A 22,868-nucleotide genomic window follows, 5' to 3' on the forward strand; every position below is an offset into this window, starting at 1 on the left:
TTGACACTATTTTGGGACCATTCACATTTATACAGCGAACAGTGCTATAAATATGCACTGCTTACTGTATAAAGAATTTGGAAACAACTGCGCTAAGGTGAATCAAAAAATCGGATTAATAGGCAGCAATTAAATTGTGTATAAACAAGATAGTGATAGGAAAAAAGAATAATTGCGCTAAACCAAATCATATGAATATATCAAACAAACAATTTAGGCATCTGCCCAAGTGCATGTGCTAAACATATAAATTAACACTCTAATGTATAAACAATAGTGTAAATCACACAGAGTCAGGGGGCCCAAAACCACCTAGCTCTGCTTGAAGTAGTATGTGAGAATCCCGGTGGTAAAATGCCACAGGTTACCATAAGCAACACAACACCGCGGCCACAGCAATACTAGTGAAACAAACCACCGAAGTGATAAGTGAAGTCCGTAAAGTCCAAAATAAATAAAAATAAAGTGGTAAGTCCAATGGCAGGAAAGACACCCGTGTGAACTGCAGAGATGATGTTATTAGGCACCAGACGTGAATCCACCACCAATCATGCGGCTGCTTACCAGAAATCAAGGTCCTGCCGGACCACTATCAGCATATCTCTCAACCATAAGATTTTAGATCAGCAGTGATTCCTCCACTGGAACTAGAACCATACCAGGCTCAACGGTGGGTATAAAAGACAAAAACAGAGCTCCACATAGCATAAAATATTTAGGTTGATAAAAAACAGCATTGGCCTAGAGAGCCCCGAGATGAGCTCCGGCCGGCGTTACAGGCCAATGCTGTTTTTTATCAACCTAAATATTTTATGCTATGTGGAGCCCTGTTTTTGTCTTTTATACCCACCGTTGAGCCTGGTATGGTTCTAGTTCCAGTGGAGGAATCACTGCTGATCTAAAATCTTATGGTTGAGAGATATGCTGATAGTGGTCCGGCAGGACCTTGATTTCTGGTAAGCAGCCGCATGATTGGTGGTGGATTCACGTCTGGTGCCTAATAACATCATCTCTGCAGTTCACACGGGTGTCTTTCCTGCCATTGGACTTACCACTTTATTTTTATTTATTTTGGACTTTACGGACTTCACTTATCACTTCGGTGGTTTGTTTCACTAGTATTGCTGTGGCCGCGGTGTTGTGTTGCTTATGGTAACCTGTGGCATTTTACCACCGGGATTCTCACATACTACTTCAAGCAGAGCTAGGTGGTTTTGGGCCCCCTGACTGTGTGATTTACACTATTGTTTATACTGTATAAATGTGACTGGCGGGAAAGGGGTTAACACTAGGGGGCGATCAAGGGGTTAATGTGTTTCCTAGGGAGTGATTCTTACTGTGGGGGGAGGGGACTGACTGGAGGAGGTGACCGATCGGTGTTCCTATGTACAAGGGACACACCATCAGTCTCCTCTCCCTGACAGGACGTGGATCTCTGTGTTTACACACAAAGATCCACGTCCCTGGCTCTGCGACGAGCAATTGCGGGTGCCCCCGGGACAACGCGGCCGACAGGCACGCGCATCGGGTCCCCACACTCCACACTGCAGGAATCCCAGGACGTCATATGACGGCCGCCCGGAACGACGAAAGGTTCCTGTGGCCGTCATATTACTATGGGCCGGGCGGGAAGCGGTTAAAGAACAAAATCTTGTCCAAAAAAAGAATAAAATACTGACCCTGGCCCAAAACACTAACCTAGATCAAACCTTTAGCTAGGTGTTTTTTTTTTTTCTTTAAAACACAGGGAAGGGGAGAAAACACGGGGGCGAGCTTCACAATGACTGATCACAGTGATAGGTCAGAGGCCATCACGGTGATCAGATGACCCGCAATCAGGAGTTCTGGGTCCCGATCATTAGTACGGGCCCCAGGGCTCTCGGTGAGACCCCGGTCTCTGTGCTGGAAGTGCGCCAGCACAAAGGAGATACACAAATATGCGGCTCCACGAAAAAAAAAAAAAAAGCCCAGTCCAGTGGGAACGCATATTTGCATACACTCAACATGAACGGGTTAATCCTCCTCTTTTGCGAGATATAAAAATGAGAAATGATGCTCTCTGTACCACCATACAACCAATGTTATTCCCGAAGACTGAAGACTGGCCATCTGATGCAGGGGATTGTGTCACAGTGTCAATTTCTGATGTAAACATATAAATAAAAAACATTTAAAAAGCTGATTAATCCTGGTGGTTTCTCTTTAAAATTTAATTATCTACATTGTCTGTGTTCATTTTAGCCCCATGAACAGAGTCGAGGATCTAGAACAGGCAAAGACCATCAATATGGCAGACCTGGATATCAAACGCATTATGATGAGGTAAAGTACTACCAATATCATTTCAACCTAAGCTAACACTGAATACATACAACTGCTTAAAACCCAAAGCCAAGCACTTGTTTTAGTTTTGGATAGTGTGGGCAAGGGTTTAAAGGCTAATGCCGCGTACACACAACCGTTTTTCAAGTCTTTTACTAACACAAAATCAGGAAAAGCAGCCCAAAGGGTGGCGCCATCCAAATGGAACTTCCTCTTTATAGTGCCGTCGTACGTGTTGTACGTCACCGCGCTTTGCGAGAGCATTTTTTCACGATCGTGTTTAGGCAAGGCAGTTTTAACGATTCGGGTTGAAAAAAAACTTTATTTTTTCATGACCATTAAAAATTCAATTTTTTACAACCCGAAAAACGGTACACACGATCGGAAATTCCGACGAGAAAAACGTGGATTTTTTCCCCCGATGGAATTTTGGCTCGAACTTGTGTTGCATACACACGGTCACACAAAATTCCAACCTTCAAGAACGCGGTGACGTTCAACACTACAACGAGCCGAGAAAAATGAAGTTCAATGATTCTGAGCATGCGTGTTTTTTTTGCACGTCGGAATTGCATACAGACGATCGAAATCTTCTACAAGAACTTTTGCCGTCTGAAAATTTGAGAACCAGCTCTCAAATTTTTCAAACAGAAAAAGTCCGATGGGGCCTCCGCACGGTCTGAATTTCCAACCAAATGCTCACATGGAACTTTTCTTGGCAGAAATTACAACCGCGTGTATGCGGCATTAGTTCAATTTTCTTTTCTAAATTCCAGCTCCCCTATGTGCCAATATACCAATAATGTACTTCTTTTACAGATAGGAAAACAACTTTCTATCTTACACAGCCCTTAGCTTAGTGTCCAGCTTGTGTGTATATATATATATATATATATATATATATATATATATATATAGTGTAAGGGGTTAGCTCGGTAGCAGGGTGTGTGACCCCTTGGATGGGTTCACCACACACTGAATTTATACAGACCGGCAGTCGAAGACTGTTGAAAACAAAGATTTTGGTTTATTCTTCCATCTTGCTGGAAACAATTGCAAGCTTTCAAACAGCATAAATAAAATCAAACATAAAATAAACCCTGGCCACTTGGGGCGTCTATTTTCACCACACAGGAACCTATCTATGGAGTCTGGCACATCCTAGTGCTGGGAAGACACTGCTGGTCATACAGCAGAAAAACAATAGTCTTTTGATTTTTATCACACAGAAAAATCAATCCTCCTCACCTCCTCAGAAGACTTTCAGCTACTGTTCTTCACTCACAAAGCCTCAGGATGAAGCAATTCAGTGGTAATCCTCTGGTCTACTTATAGAGGCCTTAATTGCCTCATTCTGAACAGCTGAAGTTTTCCAACGGCCTTTAGCCTGTTCTGGCTACATTTGCAGCCGACGCCCAATAACAATTGGTGTATTGTCTAAACACCCACAGATTTACCCGACTTCCTGTCAATATATATATATATATATATATATATATATATATATATATATATATATATATATATATATATATATATATATATATATAAAACACACGTCTCCATTACTTTTGGGAAAAACACTTACAAAGTATTGGGACTCCCGCCTTTCATGCACATGACCTTTAAAAAGGAAAAGTCTAGCCTGAGCTTTTTAGGCTGGGCTTCTCCTCTGGGTCACAGGAGTGCAATCCGTTTTGCACTCCTGTGACCCGTTTTCAGCAGAGAGCAGTCAGAGCGTACAAACGGTCGGATTTTCCAACAAAACCCTGCCATCACACACACATTTGTTGTCGGAAAATCCGATCGTGTGTACGCGCCTTTAGGCTGCTTTGACACGTAGGCACTTAGCAGGCGCTATAGCGCTAAAAATAGCGCCTGCAAAGCTCCTTGAAAGAGCCGCTCCTTTCACTCCAATGTGAAAGCCTGAGGGCTTAAACACTGGCAGGATGGTAAAAAAAAGTCCTGTTAGTCGCATCTTTGAGGTGCTGTAGGAGCAGTGTATATACCGCTCCTAATGCGCCCCTGCCCATTGAAATCAAAAACTACGGTAAAGCGCCGCTAAAAATAGCGGCGTTTACTGCTGATGCCCCCACAGCCTCAGTGTGAAAGAAGCCTTAATGACAATTTTGTCACCTGAACAGGAGGTAAAGGAACTATCCTTTGGGGACGCCCTGTCAAAAATTAGGCTAAATTTTGTTTATGGTTTTATGGTACTCATTGGAGTGATTTGTTTCTTGGCCTGATCAGGGTTTCAAAAGCTTGGTTGCTTATTTTGCCTACGGTACTTGCCTCTGGATCCACAGATGTGCTGTGGTTTACCCACACCACGGGTGCAGTGCAGCTTACCTATGGGTTTGCCGCACTCAGCCATAGACCTCTATTATATCCTGCGGGTTTGCTGTGCTTAGCCATAGACCTCTATTATATCCTGCGGGTTTGCTGCAGTTTCTGAATGCAGATGTTTTGGTGTGCTTTTAGAAAGTGCACCACACCTGCAGGATATAATAGAAGTCTATGGCAAAGCGCAACCAGCCCAGGGAAGTTGCACTGCATCAGCAGTGCAGGTAAACACTGGTGGCAATTGATAGGGCAGACTGGCATTCCCACAAGGCATTCCCTGAAAAAGAGGTCTAGATGTGAGCATATTTTGCTCGAAAACCTGGATATAGCTTAACATTGATGGTGCTTTTCCACATGTGCAAGATGTGCATTCCATATGCATTAATGTACCTCCAGGCTTTTGAACTAAGCGCTGATAAGCCAGAAGGTCACTTCTCCTTATTAGTTCAGAGGGACGCGGCACTCATGGTTACCAAAACGAATGTCAAATTTCAATTCATGTTGTGATGTAGCTTTGAAACAAATCAAGCTCTCTAAAATTAAAAGCATATGTTCAGTTTGTAAAACTATTCCGCTACGTTACATAAAAGTTGCACTATGTGATACAATTTTCATCAGCTGACTTTGTTGATTTTATTTTGTGGTAAAAGGTACTGATGTGTGCAAATTACATAAATACTATGGGTCAGATTCACAAAAGGATTACGCCGGCGTATCTACTGATACGCCGGCGTAATTTTAAATTTCCCACGTCATATCTGTGTTTTGTATCCACAAAACAAGATACGACGGCATCTGGGATCGATCCGACAGGCATACGTCTTAGTACGCCGTCGGATCTAAGCTGCAATTTTTCGGTGGCCGCTAGGTGGCGTTCCCGTCGAAATCCGCGTTGAGTATGCAAATTAGCTAGTTATGGCGATCCACGAACGTACGTCGGCCCGGCGCATTTTTTTACGTTGTTTGCGTTCGGCTTTTTCTGGCGTATAGTTAAAGCTGCTGTTCTGAGGCGTACTCAATGTTAAGTATGGCCGTCGTTCCCGCATACAATTTTTAATTTTTTACGTTGTTTGCGTAAGTCGTTCGCGAATAGGAATTTGCGTAGAATGACGTTACCGTCGTAAGCATTGGCTTGTTCCGGGTTAATTTCGAGCATGCGCACTGGCATACCCCCAAGGACGGCGCATGCGCAGTTTAAAAAAAGCGTTGTTTACTTCGGGTCACAACGTATTTACATAAAACACGCCCCCATCACTTCCATTTGAATCCCACGCCCTTACGCCGCAAAAGATACACTACGCCGCCGTAACTTACGGTGCAAATTCGTTGAGGATTCAAAACAAAAAAAAAGTAAGTTACAGCGGCGTAGTGTATCTTAGATACGCTACGCCCGGCACAATAATGCGCAGTTCTATGTGGATCTACCCCTATGTACGTAAAAATTACAGGAAAAAGCAATAAGTTCGATTTTTGTATTATTATTTATTTCCAATATAAAATGAGGGAATAAAACATACAATATGTACTCAAAGGCTGTGCAGTGAAGGAAATCTAGTCCTGCATTTGTCTAAAAAAATATATATGCACTAATCATCTACAACAGAGGTCTCCAAACTGCAGCCTAGGGGCTGGATGTGGCCCTTTGCTCTTCTATTCCCACCGATACAAGACACTGTTCCTCCCCACTGACACCAACAAGGGGGCATAATTCCTGCTACTGGCAACAGCCAGGCACTATTCCTCCCATCGACACCAATAATGGGACACAATTCCTCCCACTGATACCAACAATGGGTACTATTCCTGCCATGGACACCAATGATGGGCACTATTCCTGCCACTGACACCAATAATGGGGGACTATTCCTGCCACAGATACCAATGATGGGGCACTATTCCTGCCACTGACATCAATGATGGGTCACTATTCCTCGCACTGACACAAATAATGGGGCACTATTACTCCCATTGATACCAATGATGGCCAAAATGCCTCCCATGGACACCAACTGGCCCATTGTTTTGAAAGTTAGGAGACCCCTGATCTACAGTATATGGTTGGGAAATACTATGGCCCGGATTCACAGAGAGCGGGCGCACATTACGCCGCTGTAGCGCAAATAAGATACGCTACGCTGACGCGGCGCAGAGGCGCAAGCATGGAATTCACAAAGCCATTGCTCCCAAAACTGCGCTGGGTTTCTAAGGTGTAAGCCAGCGTAGGTGGAAGTGGGCGTGAGCCATGCAAATGAGTCGTGACCCCATGCAAATGATGGGCCGAGCGCCAGACAGATACTTCTAACGAACGGCGCATGCGCCGTCCCGTGGACGTATTCCGTGCGCATGCTCAGAATCACGTCGGAACAACTACCTAAGATACGTCGGATCACTGCCTACAGCGTGAACGTAACCTACGCCCAGCCAGACACACGTCCAACGTAAAATACGCTGACTTGTGTTCCCTGGTGCAGCCCTTTGCATGGATGCTGCGAAGTTACACCTCCTCGTCGGACATATAACCTTACGTGCACTGCGTCGGACGCACGTATGTTCGTGAATCGGCGTATTTCCCTCATTTGCATATTTGAATAGCTGATCAATGTGAGCGCCACCATGCGTCCACTCTACGCCGGCGTAGGCAAGTTACGTTGCGGGATGAAGCCTGTTTTTAGGCGTATTTTAGTTTGTGGGTCTGGCGCACAGAAACGACGGCGCACATTTGTACTTACGTCGGCGTATCTTGAGATACGTCGGCGCAAGTGCTTTGTGAATCCGGGCCTATATATGTATCTGAGCTGTATATTAAGCGGTTTAGTGAGAGTTCCAAATTTAAATAAACTTTGATATAATATCAGTTTAATTATTTTGGTAAATATTCGATCAATTCAGTTTACACGCAGATATCAATTCAGACAGGAGAAACATTTCATAGTCATAAAATATCAAACGTTATTCAATTCATTTTTTTTCTTCTTAAGCAGACTGCCAACCTGGATTTCTATCAAAACAAGAAGCGTTTTGAGCCAAATGGTCAGTGATGATTGTACAAAACTGTAGCGTCCTAGGCAAATATAATTAGTTTATTTTTCTCCTTCTGTCTCCTTGTTTAGTAGGTACTGTATATACAGTGCCTTGAAAAAGTATTCATATCCCTTGAAATTTTCCACATTTTGTCCTGTTACAACAAAGTGGCACATAATTGTGAAGTGGAAGGAAAATGATAAAGGATTTTCATTTTTTTTTTTTACAAATATCTGAAAAGTGTGACATGCATTTGTATTCAGCCCCCTTTACTCGGATACCCCTAACTAAAATCTAGTGGAACCAATTGCCTTCAGAAGTCCCCTAATTAGTACATAGTGTCCACCTGTGTGTAATTTAATCTCAGTATAAATACAGCTGTTCTGTGAAGCCCACAAAGGTTTGATAAGAGAACCTTTTCGGGCGTTTTTCAGGTGCTTTGGCGTTAAAAAAAGCCAGTAAAGCGCCTGAAAGAAGCCTCATTTGCAAACCCAATGTGAAAGCCTGAGTGCTTTCAGAGCCCTTTCACACTGCCAGCGCCTGAAAAACGCTGGTAAAGCGCCGCTAAGACTCCTTTCACACTGGGGCGTTTTTCTTCAGGCGCTTTGGCATTAAAAAAGCTCCCTCAATGGGAATGGGGCTTTAGGAGCAGTGTATTCAACACTCCTAAAGCAGTGCAAAGAAGCTGCTTGCAGGACTTTTATTTGACGCCCTGCCCGCGTAGCGCCTCAGTGTGAAAGCACTCGGGCTTTCACATTGGGATTGCAGATGCAGCTTCTTTCAGGTCGCTTTTTTAACGTGAAGCGCCTGAAAAATGTCCCAGTGTGAAAAGGGCCTAGTGAACAATCATCAACATGGAGGCCAGACAGGTCAGGGATAAAGTTGTGGAGTTTAAAAGCAGGGCTAGGTTATAAAAAATATCCCAAGCTTTGAACATCTCACGGAGCACTAGTCAATCCATCATCTGAAAATGGAAAGAGTATGGCACAACTGCAAACCTAGCAAGATATGGCCGTCCATCTAAACTGATAGGCCGGGCAAGGAGAGCATTAATCAGAGAAGCAGCCAAGAGGTAACTGTGGAGGAGCTGCAGAGATCCACAGCTCAGGTGGGAGAATCTGTCCACAGGACAACCATTAGTTGTTCCTTTATGGAAGAGTGGCAAGATGAAAGCCATTGCTGAAAGAAATCCATATAAAGTCCCATTTGCAATTTGCGAGAAGCCATGTGGAGGACACAAACATGTAGAAGAAGGTGCTCTGGTCAGATGAGACCAAAATTGAAATTTATGGCCTAAAAGCAAAACGCTGTCTGTGGTGGAAAACTAACACTGCACATCACCCTGAACACATCATCCCCACCGTGAAACATAGTTGTGGCAGCATCATGCTGTGGGGATGCTTTTCTTCAGCAGGGACATGGAATCTAGTCAGAGTTGATAGGAAGATGGATGGAACCAAATAAAGGCCAATCCTAGAAGAAAACCTGTTAGTCTGCAAAAGACTTGAGACTGGGGTGGTGGGTCACCTTCAAGCAGTACACCAGCCTCTACACATACAGCCAGAGCTACAATGGAATGGTTTAGATCAAAGCATTTTCATGTGTTAGAATGGCCCAAAGTCCAGACCTAAATCCAAATGAGAATCTGTGGCACAGGCACTCTCCATCAAATCTGACAGAACATGAGCTATTTTGCAAAGAAGAATGGGCAAAAATGTCCCTCTCTAGATGTGGAAAGCTGGTAGAGACATCCCCAAAAAACTTGCAGCTGTAATTGCAGTAAAAAGTGGTTCTACAAAGTATAGGCTCAGAGGGGCGGAATACAAATCCACACCACACTTTTCACACATTTATTTGTAAAAAATGTTAGAAATCATTTATAATTTTCCTTCCACTTCACAATTATGTGCCACTTTGTGTTGGTCTATCATATACAATCCCAATAAAATACATTTACTTTTTGGTTGCAACATGACAAAATGTAAAAAATGTCAAGGGGTGTGAATACTTTTTCAAGGCACTGTACTATTAGGCATTTGTTGTCAGTGCTTAGGGCACCTGGGTTAGGAGTTGGAGAACCAAGACTTAAAATCTACAAATTGTGATGACTTTTCTTTTTTTTTGTTTCCATCTCCTATCCACCTCTAAAAAAGCCCAACTCTGGGAGACTTGAAAAGGATATACCGGTATCCCTTGCAGTGGGGCTGCACCCACACAGCAGAGGGTTAATTGCTTGAGGTCTAGGAGACTTGATAAACTAGGTTTACCCAACCGATCCGTTGTGCTGCTAGACTGGTCCATGCAGCATATTCTACCCTACATTCCAGTTGTCTCGGGTCATACTATCATCAAGAACAATTCAGGCTGTATAGCCTTGCAATGGGCGTGATAATTCAAAGAGATTGCTCACCCAACAGGTGGGGTTCCCCCACGCTCCAATGGTGAACTGAGGCTCAGGTAGGTGAAAAAGCAATTATTCCCACTCCTAGACAAAATGAGCAATTCATCTCTCAACTGCAAGGGATCATTTTCAAGTTTCCTACAATTGGGCTTTAATTCAGCAAGAGACCTTTTTGGGTGTAGGGGATGTAGAGAGAAGTCAGAAGGTAAAGAAAACATAAACCCCTTCTCCGCCCTCTATTTAGTGCTCGGTACTGTTGAAAAATAGATATAAAGTGCCGTTTCCAATACAGGCTAGCATTGATTTTTACTAAAATAAAATCACATGGCACAAGCGGCAAGGTTTAGCTAAAGAGGGTCATCATTCAGGAGTGTCATGGGAGCCTGGTGCTTTAAAGCCCATCTCTGGGAAAAGCTTGTGGAAAAAAAAAATGTATGCTTCATCTTTGGAAGCCTTTTTTCCCCCCCACTCATCTCCCTCCATGTGCATGTTGTGCCGGTGCCACTTTTGGAAAGGATGCCCAGTGGATCCAGTGCTGCAGTCTGTGCCTGCACCAAATGGTTGCCTCTTCCTAATGTCATCAGGCTGTGCAGTCTGAGGGGACCCTGCCACTGGACATCAATAGGAAGTGCCCATTTCATTTGGTAGCGATGTGGACACCCAAATATAGATACTCCTGCTCTGTAGTGAAAAGGATAGAAGACTAGAGACCAGCAGATTGGGGTGAATATTTTATTTTGAGCTTTGAGCTTGGGAATGTTTTAAAACTAACAAAATAGTTGGGGGGGGGGGGATTAATGCTCTGAGTTCAGATTCATTACAGCCATAGCCATTTATAAAAAGCTATTGAATATAAGAGCATAGAAAAGCTAAATGGATATGTACAACAACCATTTTCCTTCTAGCTCTAATTTTCTAGTGCAGACTTTCACCCTTTTCCGCTACTTCCTTCCACCCGCTGTATGTAATGCACGGTTTCTACCTTGTTTTTGCAAAAATGTCTACCCCTGCCTCCTCATGCACATCAGTCGCCTTAGGCGAATGACGAACACACTTCCCGCTGTGCCTCCTGGGATATGTACGCAACATATCCCAAGAGGCATAGCCTTCTATTCATAAAAGAAGGAGCGTCATCGGGAGGCCTGCCAACTGAACCAGGAAGTGCGGTGGGCCTCTCGATGACATCAGAAAAAACATGGCGGAGCGGGACAGAGCTGTGGCCAGGCATTAAAGGATCTCAGCTTGACATTGCTAGATTCGCTGGATGGGTGAGTATCTGAATTCTGCAGATACCAACTTAAAGTGATTGTAAACCGTTGTGGTTTATTTTTTTTAAATAACAAAACTTACCTTCACAATACAGCTCGTTTTGCTCAGAGTGGCCCTGATCATCCTCTTCTGGGGTCCCTCTGTCGCTCTAGCGGCTCCTCCTAACATCAGATGACCCCCTAGGAGAAGCGCTCTCCCGGGGGTTAGCTTGCGGGTGCGCTCCAGAGTCCAGCATTTGCATCCATAGACACGACATGAAACCAGGCCCCGCCCCCCAGCGCCCACGTCATTGGATTTGAATTAAGCAGCGGGAGCCAATGGCTGCACTGCTATCAGTCTATCCAATCAAGAGACGGGACACCGTGCAGGGAGGGAGAGCGCGTCTCCGCCAAGGGAAATACGGGGCTCAGGTAAGTGAAACGGGGCGCAGGTGGGCCAGTCACTGACAGAAGTTTTTTCACTTTCATGCATAGGATGCATGAAAGTGAAAAAACACAAGGGTTTACACCCCCTTTAAAGTGGAGTTCAAGTAATTTTGTTTATTAAAAGTTAGCAGCTACAAAAAGCGTAGTTGCTGACTTATTAAACAGCCACTCACCTGTACCACAATCCAGTGGTGCACTCACCCCAGCCTTTTTCACCCTATGTCCTCCCTCGGTGGCGCCAGCATCTTTACTATGGGCACCTGAGTGTGACAGCTTGCGGCTTCACAGCTGGGTGGTGCTGCGCTCTGTGACTGGTCTGAAAGTCTTCTGGAATCCGTCATGTGTCCCAGAAGACTTCGGGAGGGAGGGGAACTTCTGCTTCTGATCACCTAAAGCAACCAGAACGGAAGTCAAATCAAAACCTGTCAAAATCAGGTACCCGCTCCCCCCTCCTCCCCAAAAGCGCAGTTTCACAAACAGGAGTCGGGGAGGAGGCCTTAAAGCAAAACTTTCCCGTTTGGGTAAGGGTGGGATGAAACAAAATAAAACAGAGGTGGCGGGTGCAGATTCTATCTAAGCAACTGAAGGCAAGCAGATAACTGGTTGTTGGAGGCCACGGTGATTTCAGTTACCCTTCGTTTCTTTTGGGTTTTTGTGGTTGTATGAACAATCTGAATTGTTTCTTCTTTTATAGGCGTATATATAGAGGAACTGCTTACTAAATGGAAAGATGATTATAAAAGGCTGGAGGTGAATCATTCCTATATTCAATGGTGAGTTTTATCATTTATTACTTAAAGCGAAAGTAAACCACCAAACTAAAAAAATTTAAAATTTGGGCCCTCAGGTTTTTTAGCACGATGTGCAAGCATACACAGCATATTAGCACATCATGGCAGACCTAACGAAGCAGTCCCTCACAATGTCAGTGCTCCCCTCAATCTTCTTTCAGTTTTCTGAGTTTAGGGTCTTTGGCCACTTGAATGACCAGGCCTGAATGAGATAAATCGCACCCATACACATAGAAGGTTCTTTGTCCCACCACAGGCTTGTGCCAAGATGGTACAGTGTGCAGGGTGTGCACGGCTTAAAGTGGTTGTAAACCCTTATTTTTCACTTTTACCTACAGGTAAGCCTATAATAAGGCTTACCTGTAGTTATAAAGATCATCTCCTAAACCTGTACGGTTTAGGAGATATTCCCCTCGCAATGCGCCGCTGATTGCAGCGGCGCATGCGCAGGGGGAATCCATGGCGAAAGGACCGGAAGCCGCCGGACCTTGCCGATTTTAAATCTCCCGCGCGCACGAGTGACATCATCGCCGCTCCAGCCAATCACAGCGCTGGAGCGGCGATACCCGGAAGACACGCCGGAGCAAGATGACATCTCACTCGGCGTGGACCAGGTAAGTGTCAGCAATATTTTTTTTTTATTAATTTACTTCTACTTTAAAGTGCAATTCCACCTTTAAAAAATAAGTTGCCCAACATTGTAAGAAATATAAAAAGCAGGTCTTGCTGCAATATTTACTTCCTATCTGTTGTCCCCTGCCAGAGTTATTTGCTTATGCACAGAACTAAAATAAATTACATTTCATGTATATATTAAACATTGCATAAACCGTGCCTTGAAAAAGTATTCATACCCCTTGAAATTTTCCACATTGTCATGTTACAACCAAAAACGTAAATGTATTTCATTGGGATTTTATGTGAGAGAGACCAGGGGTCTCCAAACTATGGCCCTCCAGTTGTTCAGGAACTACAATTCCCATCATGCCTAGTCATGTCTGTGAATGTCAGTTTTACAATGCCTTATGAGACGTGTAGCGCCGCAAAAGCTGGAGGGCCGCAGTTTGGAGACTGCGACATTATGGCGGACACATCGGACACTTTTGACACATTTTTGGCACCATTCACATTTATACTGCGATCAGTGCTATAAAAATGCACTAATTACTGTATAAATGTGACTGGCATTGAAGGGGTTAACACTAGGGGGTGAGGGAGGGGTTAAATGTGTACCCTGCATAGTGTTCTAACTGTGTGTGGAGGGGGTTTGACTGGGGGAGGTGACCGATCTGTGTCCCTATGTACAAGGGACACAGATCGGTCTCCTCTCTCCCTGACAGGACATGGATCTGTGTGTTTACACACAGATCCATGTCGTTGTCTCTGTAACCGCCGATCGTGGGTGCCTAGCGGACATCGCCGACGTGCTCCCCCAGTGGCCAGGAGGAGCGGAGGCCGTAAAAAGGACAGCCACTCAGAGAATTAGAGCCACCCTGCGGCCGTACAAAGTCGTACGGCCGTCGGGAAGTGGTTAAAGATATCCATAAAAAGTAGGGTTGTCCCGATACCACTTTTTTAGGACCGAGTACAAGTACCGATACTTTTTTTCAAGTAGTCGCCGATACCGAATACCGATACTTTTTTTAAATGTGTCCCCAAATGCAGCCATGTCCCCCACATATGCAGCCATGTCCCTCTAGCCATGTCCCTCACATATGCAGACATGTCCCTCTAGCCATGTCCCTCACATATGCAGCAATGTCCCTCTAGCCATGTCCCTCACATATGCAGCAATGTCCCTCTAGCCATGTCCCTCACATATGCAGCAATGTCCCTCTAGCCATGTCCCTCACATATGCAGCCATGTCCCTCACATATGCAGCAATGTCCCTCTAGCCATGTCCCTCACATATGCAGACATGTCCCTCTAGCCATGTCCCTCACATATGCAGCAATGTCCCTCTAGCCATGTCCCTCACATATGCAGCAATGTCCCTCTAGCCATGTCCCTCACATATGCAGCCATGTCCCTCTAGCCATGTCCCTCACATATGCAGCCATGTCCCTCACATATGCAGCCATGTCCCTCACATATGCAGCAATGTCCCTCTAGCCATGTCCCTCACATATGCAGCAATGTCCCTCTAGCCATGTCCCTCGATGCGGCGGCAGCGGCGGGGGGGGGGGGAAGTATTCTATTTAGGTATCGGGGGTATTTGCGCGAGTACGAGTACTCCCGCAAATACTCGGTATCGGTCCCGATACCGATACTGGTATCGGTATCTGGACAACCCTAATAAAAAGTGTCGTTTAAAGTTTGCCACAAGCCACCTGGGAGACACACCAAACATGTGGAAGAAGGTGCTCTGGTCAGATGAAACCAAAATCGAAATTTTTTGGCAACAATGCAAAACGTTATGTTTGGCGTAAAAGCAACACAGCTCATCACCCTGAACACACCATCCCCACTGTCAAACATGGTGGTGGCAGCATCATGGTTTGGGCCTGCTTTTCTTCAGCAGGGACAGGGAAGATGGTTAAAATTGATGGGAAGATGGATGGAGCCAAATACAGGACCATTCTGGAAGAAAACCTGATGGAGTCTGCAAAAGACCTGAGACTGGGACGGAGATTTGTCTTCCAACAAGACAATGATCCAAAACATAAAGCAAAATCTACAATGGAATGGTTCACAAATAAACATATCCAGGTGTTAGAATGGCCAAGTCAAAGTCCAGACCTGAATCCAAATCGAGAATCTGTGGAAAGAACCGAAAACTGCTGTTCACAAACGCTCTCCATCCAACCTCACTGAGCTTGAGCTGTTTTGCAAGGAGGAATGGGCAAAACTGATAGAGACATACCCCAAGCGATTTACAGCTGTAATCGCAGCAAAAGGTGGTGGTACAAAGTATTAACTTAAGGGGGCTAAATAATTTTGCACGCCCAATTTTTCAGTTTTTTTTTTTTTTTTTTAAAGTTTGAAATATCCAATAAATTTCGTTCCACTTCATGATTGTGTCCCACTTGTTATTGATTCTTCAAAAAAAATTACAGTTTTATATCTTTAGGTTTGAAGCCTGAAATGTGGCAAAAGGTCGCAAAGTTCAAGGGGGCCGAATACTTTCGCAAGGCACTGTATATATATATATATATATATAATATTTCCGCCAACAAAAGATCGAGAGCCGGTTCTCAAATTTTCAGACGAAAAAAAAATTACTATCGGAAAATACCATCATCTGTAAAAATTCTGACGTGCAAAATTCCGACACATGCTCGGAAACAATTTGTCGCATGCTCAGAAGCATTAACCTTAATTTTCTTAATTTTCCGCGTTCTTCACAGACGAAAATTCAGAGAACTTTTGTGTGTATGCAAGCCAAGCTTGAGCGGAATTCCGTTGGAGAAACCACCCAAGGTTTTTCTGACGGAAAATCCAATCGCGTGTACAGGGCATTAGTCTTTAAAGTGATTGTAAAGGTTTATTTTTTCTTTAAAATAACAAAGATGTTACACTTGCCTGCTCTGTGCAAGGGTTTTGGCAAAGTTATGGCCTGACCACAATGGTCACCAGGACAAAACACAGACGACACAAACAGCAATACGATCCTGACAGAGGTTCTAGCGCTTTTCTACTCTACAAAAAAAAATTGCTTTTGGATCCCCTTTAAATACATTTCAGACATCTAAGTTCATGTGTTGCAAGAGTAAATTCCACAAATATGTACAGTCTGTAAAAGATATTAATAGATTCTTCTTACAAAAGGTAATTGATTTCTTAAACTTATTTAATGCCTGTTTCACCGCAGGCTGTTTCCATTGCAGAAACATGGGAAAAATCCAAAAGCCAAACCGCTGACAGATCATGAGATCGAGGTACAGTACGCTAGTGGAAGGAATGTGCATTCCTTAGATCTCGACACTCTGGATTGTATATACAGTACTGTTCTGTAGGATCATAGGACACCAACATGTGTACATAACATAGATGAATATTTGAGACCTTTTCTTACCCCAAAAACCTTAAATTGTAAAATAAGAGACTAAAACATATTTTTTAAATATTGTTTAGGGTCAAGTCTGCTCAAAAGTGATATTTTAGTTTCTGGTAGATGTTGCAGAGTTAAAGGGGTTGTAAAGGTTCGTCTTTTTTTTCTAAATAGGTTCCTTTAAAGGGTCACTAAAAGGAAAAAAAATGTTTGCCTAAAATTAATGTCTGCAAGGTAGACAGACAGAATAGTGTAATGATTCTGTTAAAAAACGAGTAAATACCTATTAAATTCCTTCATCTATATCACCTCCGGCGTTCTAGTTTCTGTTCTCTCATTCACTTCCTGGTTTGCATCGCTCGTTCATGCAAGAACTACATTTCCCAGTATGCATTGCGGCACGCCCAGTAATTCACACCTCCTTGAAGTCTCTAACACGTAGAGAGCGTCCTGCCGCACAGACATAGTTCCCAGGAGGGGGCGAGCACGTTACTGACCACAGCAGTAAAGCCTCCCTTCACGGTGGTCAGTAAAATCAGACAAGCAGGAAGTGAACAGAACAGAGAAGAAATAGAGCAACTTCTGAGCAAAAACGAACAATGAGGAAGTGAAAAGAGGAATGTCTTCAGGTACAAGGATGCTTATTATGAAAAAAAATGTTTTCCTTTACAACCCCGTTAAGCTAGTGCATCGTTGGTTCACTTACCTTTTCCTTCCATTTCCCTTCTAAAATGTTTTTTTTCTTTGTCTGAATTTTTCACTTCCTGTTTCACCTCAGTAAGCTTTCCACCATCATCCGAGTGGTGGAAAGTCATTTAGAACAGCTTACTGAGGAGAAACAGGAAGTGAGAAATTCAGACAACGAAAAAAAACATTTAGAAGGGAAATTGAAGGAAAAGGTAAGTGACCCAACAATGCACTAGCTTTAAGGAACCTATTTAGAAAATAAAAAACAAACCTTAACAACCCCTTTAAGCCAATTATAAGGTTGTTGTGTCTCTTTGTTAGTGATATCTCTGAGTTCCTAAGTTGGCACACCAACTGTATCTATTATATGGAGCTCCCACTTTTTTATTTTCCATTTATGTTCTATTATGGAGAATGTACCAGAAGGAACTGGAACACTGAATGGTGAGTGGAAACTCTCAGGTGGACAGTCAAGAAATACGGCAGGGAGGGTAAAAACATAAGAAGATAGGGGCCGATTCAGCCCACCTAGCTTTACCCGTAGGTAAAATATCAGGAACAAGATGACAATCCTAAACCATTGTAAATCTCCTAGTGCATGGTCAGTTGTCAAACAAAATTCTCAGTACATTCAATGACTTGTTGTTCAAAAATACTTCAAAATTGTGTTTGCTTTTAACAATTGATTTTGGATTGAATGGACTTTTCCGAATGAAAACCACATACACTGTTAGAAATTCCTTTGTTCGATAAAAAAAGTCCATTCAGCTCTTTGAACTTTTCTTGTCATTGTGGTAAAAAATTTATGTCGATCTGACCCCGCTAACCATTACACAGGCGGACTGATTTTAACCACTTCCTGACCGTGCTATAGCCAAGACACAGCTACAACACTGTTGTCCAGTTCTAGATACTTTCCCAGAGCCGCGCCTCCTGCGGCATGCATTGGGCGCACTCTGTTAACGCTATGTGCTTTGGACACAGCTGATCACAGATCAGGGTAAAGGGCCAATCACAGTGGCCCTTTGCCATGTGATCAGCGGTGTCCAATTGCTGTGTCTGTGGAAGAAAAGGAGAGCCGTTAACCGACAAGCCTGTCAGCGTATCGTTTACACTCATAAGAAGGGCACTGATCATCAGTGCCCTAAATAACAGTGCAGCCTAACAATACCCATCAGTGCACATCAGTGAAGAAGAAAAAATAACTTTTTTGCAAAATGTTATAACAGAAGCAAAGAAAATGTGTTTAGCAAAAAAAAAAAGGATTTTTGTACTCAACGTAAAATCCATTTCTCTTTCGTTCATAGACGGACACAGCCTTCATTGACCTTAGGGTTGTGCTGGTAGGAAGAAGCATAACCCAAAGGTCAATGAAGGCTGTGTCCGTCTATGAACGAAAGAGAAAAAAGGATTTTTGTACTCACCGTAAAATCCATTTCTCTGAGTTCATAGACGGACACAGCCTTCATTGACCTTAGAGTTATGCTTCTTCCTACCAGCATAACCCTAAGGTCAATGAAGGCTGTGTCCGTCTATGAACGAAAGAGAAATAAACACAGTGGATATTAAATACCACCAAAAGAAAGCTCTGTTTAAAATAAATTATACATTTAATTTGGGTACAGTGTTGCATAACTGCACAATTGTCATTCAAAGTGCGACAGCGATGAAAGCTGAAAATTTACCTGGGCAGAAAGGGGGTGTAAGTGCCCAGTATTGAAGTGGTTAAAAAAAAAACTACTAGTGTATGGCCAGATTAAGTCAGCAGTGGACTTCTCACATCTCTACTCTGACCTGAGACAAGTAATCAGCCAGAAAAATCAGATCAAACCCTCCAATTCCTTATCAGCATACTTTTAACAGGTCAGCAGCCACTGGCGGACTGAACCTCATGAGACCCCCGGGCAATGGGAGATTATGGGGCCACACAGTATACACACACACACATACACAATATACATACACAGTATACACACACAGACACCCAACATACACACACAGTATACACATACACACACTGAAAAGGTACTGGAGAGGTGGGGCAGCTATAATCTTGGGATTTTTTTTTAAAAACACAGATTTTTACATACCGTCCCTGGTTTTACTGAGGTCGTAAACCCTGATGGGGCCCCCTAGTGGCATTTGTCCCTGACAAGTTTTCTAATCTCTCCAATCACTGGTTCCACTGATCATAATCAGCCAGGAAGTTCAGAGACCACCCCAAGATATGAACGTTTCACAAAGTCAAGTAAAATGGTTGCATTGGTAAGCAATCGTCATGTTTGAGGGTGTTTTAAAGCCCAGCATCACCTTGTGCATAAATATTACAGCATTTTTCAAAACAGAAAATCAATTAGACTTGCAATACCTACCGCCTCACTTCCAAGTGGAATGATGCTCAAAGTCATCCAACCCACATTATGCAAGTATGGTCATCACTTCGACAGGGACTCCATAGTACTTATGGACAGCTCACATATCATTAGGTGAGTGCCGCACCTCCAGCAGGAAGGACCATCCACAGCCGCCACCACCACTGGAGAAGAGGTAGAACTTCTTCTGACCAGCCTGAAGACTGCAGAATGAAAGGTAAGTATGGGACTCTAAAAAAACAAAAAAAACACATCAGAGGGTTTTTCAGGTGAGGGGGTTGAAAAAAAAAGGGTTGAGCTTCAAAACTGCTGACATACAGTATGTTAAAAACCAAAATTGTATAATCCGTGTACAATTTCCTCTAGATTTAACGTTCAATTGATAATCAATAAGGCAGACCAATGCACTACATAGTTGGTACATCTAAAGGACATTGTGCAGATAGTAATATGTGTTTTAGGGACTGTATAGACCAAATCTGAGCTCTGTTTTTGGGACCGCGCCTCTTACATATATTACTACACCTTCAGGCGATGAAAGAAGATACAACAGTCATGGACAGATTTCTAAGAGCTTATGAACTGATGCTGGGCTTCTACGGGATTAAACTCCACAACAAAGCGACTGGAAGTGTTGCACGTAACAGTAATTACTTGGAGCGATTCGAAAACCTGAACAAGTTAGTAGCAATTTTAAAGGGCCTTTAAAGGGATAGCATTATTCTTCCATAAGGAGTTACCTGCATAGTCTTCTGACTCTGATTAATGGATTTCAGCAGTCAAGAGAGAAAATGTTGGTATGCGGTGTGGTGTACTAAACTGGAGACCAAGTGGGTAAATGGTGATGTTCTGTCCTAAAATAGTCAATGAATGAGAAGTCATCATTAAGTGACACTTAACTCTAGCTTAAAATGAAAATTATATTCATGTAGTCTGAATTTAAAAATGTACATTATATATACAGTAGCTCCCAGCCTGCCTCAAATCACCAAATCCCTTTGTTTTTGCTGCTGTGATCAGAGTTCCTGTTAGAGGGGGGCTGAGTTCACTTTCCATGGCCCCACTGTGTACAGAAGTGTAACCACCCTCTGTTGCTTGCTCCAGAGATAGACCAGGGACCATGGTCCCTAGCCCATCTTGAAAATGAAGCAAGATGGGTGGATACAGTCGAACATACAGTGAGACCATAAAGAACAAATGTAATCACCAACAGAAAGTCAGATTACCACAAACTAATACATAGTCTTAAGGTAATATAGTTACTTCAGAAGCTGAAGGGAGTTGAGTAAGGCCACAAGGTGGTCAAGATTGCAGTGCTGGTTGAAACCACTGGAGAAGCAGTTGGGGCCAGAGAACCTGGAAGTTAATTTTAACTTTAGATTTGTAAGGAAACTTGTGGTTTGAATTACCTTCTGGCAGGGCTGGACTGGGACAGAAATTTGGCCCTGAACGTCATCCAGACTTGGCCCACTTTGACAGGTCTCTCCCATGGCGGCCGGACAACTCCCACACCCCCCCCCCCGGCCACCCAAGCCCCCTCTCCCCCTTCACTAGCCACTAGCCGTTCTACTTTATTAGAGTAGAACGGCTGGTACTGGTACTCTTATAGGCAGTACCAGTGGGGAAGCTAGACATTATTTCACCCGGGGGAAAGAATCAGTGCCCCCTTATGGGACAAGATTAGGCAGAAGTGAGAAACTCCCAGGCCATAGCTGTTGAGTCAGCTGTCTGTCCCCTCCCCCCATGCTCCTCTGTCGTCCCCCCTGCTTCTCTGTTCCCCCCAGGTGAGCGCTGCGGGGAGGGAGAGACAGAGGAGTGGAGGGGGGCAGCAGTCCGTTGTCACTGAAGCCGGCCCACTGAGCCATCGGCCCACCGGGAAACTCCCTGTGGTCCCAATGGCCAGTCCATCCCTGCCTTCTGGTCTCTAACATCTCTTGGAGACTCCACTGCCGATAGTAATTGACTTCAGTTTGTGTCTCTGCCCCTCCTACGAACCCACAATAAAAGGTGTCATGACCTGTAAGTTAGATCATTGTTATTTTTGTACTTTATGCAGAAAGCACTGCGGGAACACCCCACCTTGGTAATGACCACTGCAGCTAAATTAAAAAGAATTATGGTGCCCCCAGGAAAAGATGGCATACATGTCAGATTATCAAAACCAATGAAGAAATAATTTAGGTGTTAACACTGATAAAAATAAATAAAAACTAACTATATATGTTCTCTTTTCCCAGTTACACTCACAACAACCTGCGCATCACCCGGATCCTAAAGTGTTTGGCGTTGTTGGGGTATGAGCACTTCCAGGCCCCACTAGTCAAATTTTTCCTGGAAGAGACCCTGCTTTACAACAATCTAAAGAATGTAAAAAGTAGTGCAACTCATCATTTCTTGCTGGCTGTAAAGGATGACAAGGAATGCTGTGATTTGAAGAAGTATGAGAGTTCTCTGAAGACCAGTAAAGAAAGTGAAATAAGGAACAAGAGAAAGGAAGAATGTAGGCCTGGCTCAGTGTCCAGTTGGCCAAAACAGAAAAGCAATTAAAAAAAATCAGTCCTTTTATCAGTTGCACACTCTGGGCATTATAGACAAGCCAAAATACATGTAATCATTGTACACAGGGCGTGTCTAGTACTTCTGCCGGGATCGTTTTCTGTCCCAGTACCCGGCAATTCAGCTCTGATTAATCACAGCACTGCCGAGTACACAGAGAAGGTCGGAAGCAGGAGCTGTAAAAATAAATAAATAATAATAATAAAAAATAAGAAATACAGAAAGTTACATTGAAACATTGCATCATTTGTAACTTTCTGTGTTTTCACGTGCAGATCGAAGTTCATTCCTTTGATCTGTAGATGGAGAGTTAAATCAACCTTGACAAGTTTAAAAAAACAAAACAAAAAAAAAAAACACTTTTCTTTCTTTATAAATGTTCCTTATTAACCTCCTTAGTTTACTCCAGTATACACTAATTAACTCTGTATTCTCCTTCTCCATAAAATTGTAATTTTCCTGGTGATTAAATTTTTCTATTTAATTAACTGATCGTTAAAGTTTTTTTTCTGTTTGTTTGCTTTGGTCATTAATATTTTTACACCTTTTACATAAATTTATACGTATTACACTGAAAAAAAACCTGCAAAAGTAAAAAAACAAAACAAAACAACACTTTACTTTTGCTTTAAACAAGACAAATTACAGAATAAAATGCACACTATTTTAATGTGCAGTAACACTATTTA

The 22,868-nt window shown here is 43.2% G+C and overlaps 1 protein-coding gene across 2 annotated transcripts in view; it reads left to right on the top strand.

Moving 5' to 3' along the window:
• Positions 1 to 22,667, top strand: part of LOC120914172 (opioid growth factor receptor-like protein 1) — a 28,501-nt gene extending 5,834 nt beyond the window's left edge. Inside the window, exons 2-7 of one of the 2 annotated variants that reach the window (XM_040324711.1) lie at positions 2,242 to 2,322; positions 7,644 to 7,695; positions 12,476 to 12,554; positions 16,385 to 16,451; positions 20,155 to 20,303; positions 21,861 to 22,667. In XM_040324711.1, coding sequence (XP_040180645.1) covers positions 2,242 to 2,322; positions 7,644 to 7,695; positions 12,476 to 12,554; positions 16,385 to 16,451; positions 20,155 to 20,303; positions 21,861 to 22,170 — 738 coding nt within the window. In that variant the 3' untranslated portion in view covers positions 22,171 to 22,667. The remainder of the gene's footprint in view (positions 1 to 2,241; positions 2,323 to 7,643; positions 7,696 to 12,475; positions 12,555 to 16,384; positions 16,452 to 20,154; positions 20,304 to 21,860) is intronic. The other variant, XM_040324712.1, reaches the window with a different exon arrangement.
• Positions 22,668 to 22,868: the final 201 nt, after the last annotated feature.

This window comes from Rana temporaria, chromosome 9 (genome assembly GCF_905171775.1).
Source record: "Rana temporaria chromosome 9, aRanTem1.1, whole genome shotgun sequence".
Classification (NCBI taxonomy): domain Eukaryota; kingdom Metazoa; phylum Chordata; class Amphibia; order Anura; family Ranidae; genus Rana; species Rana temporaria.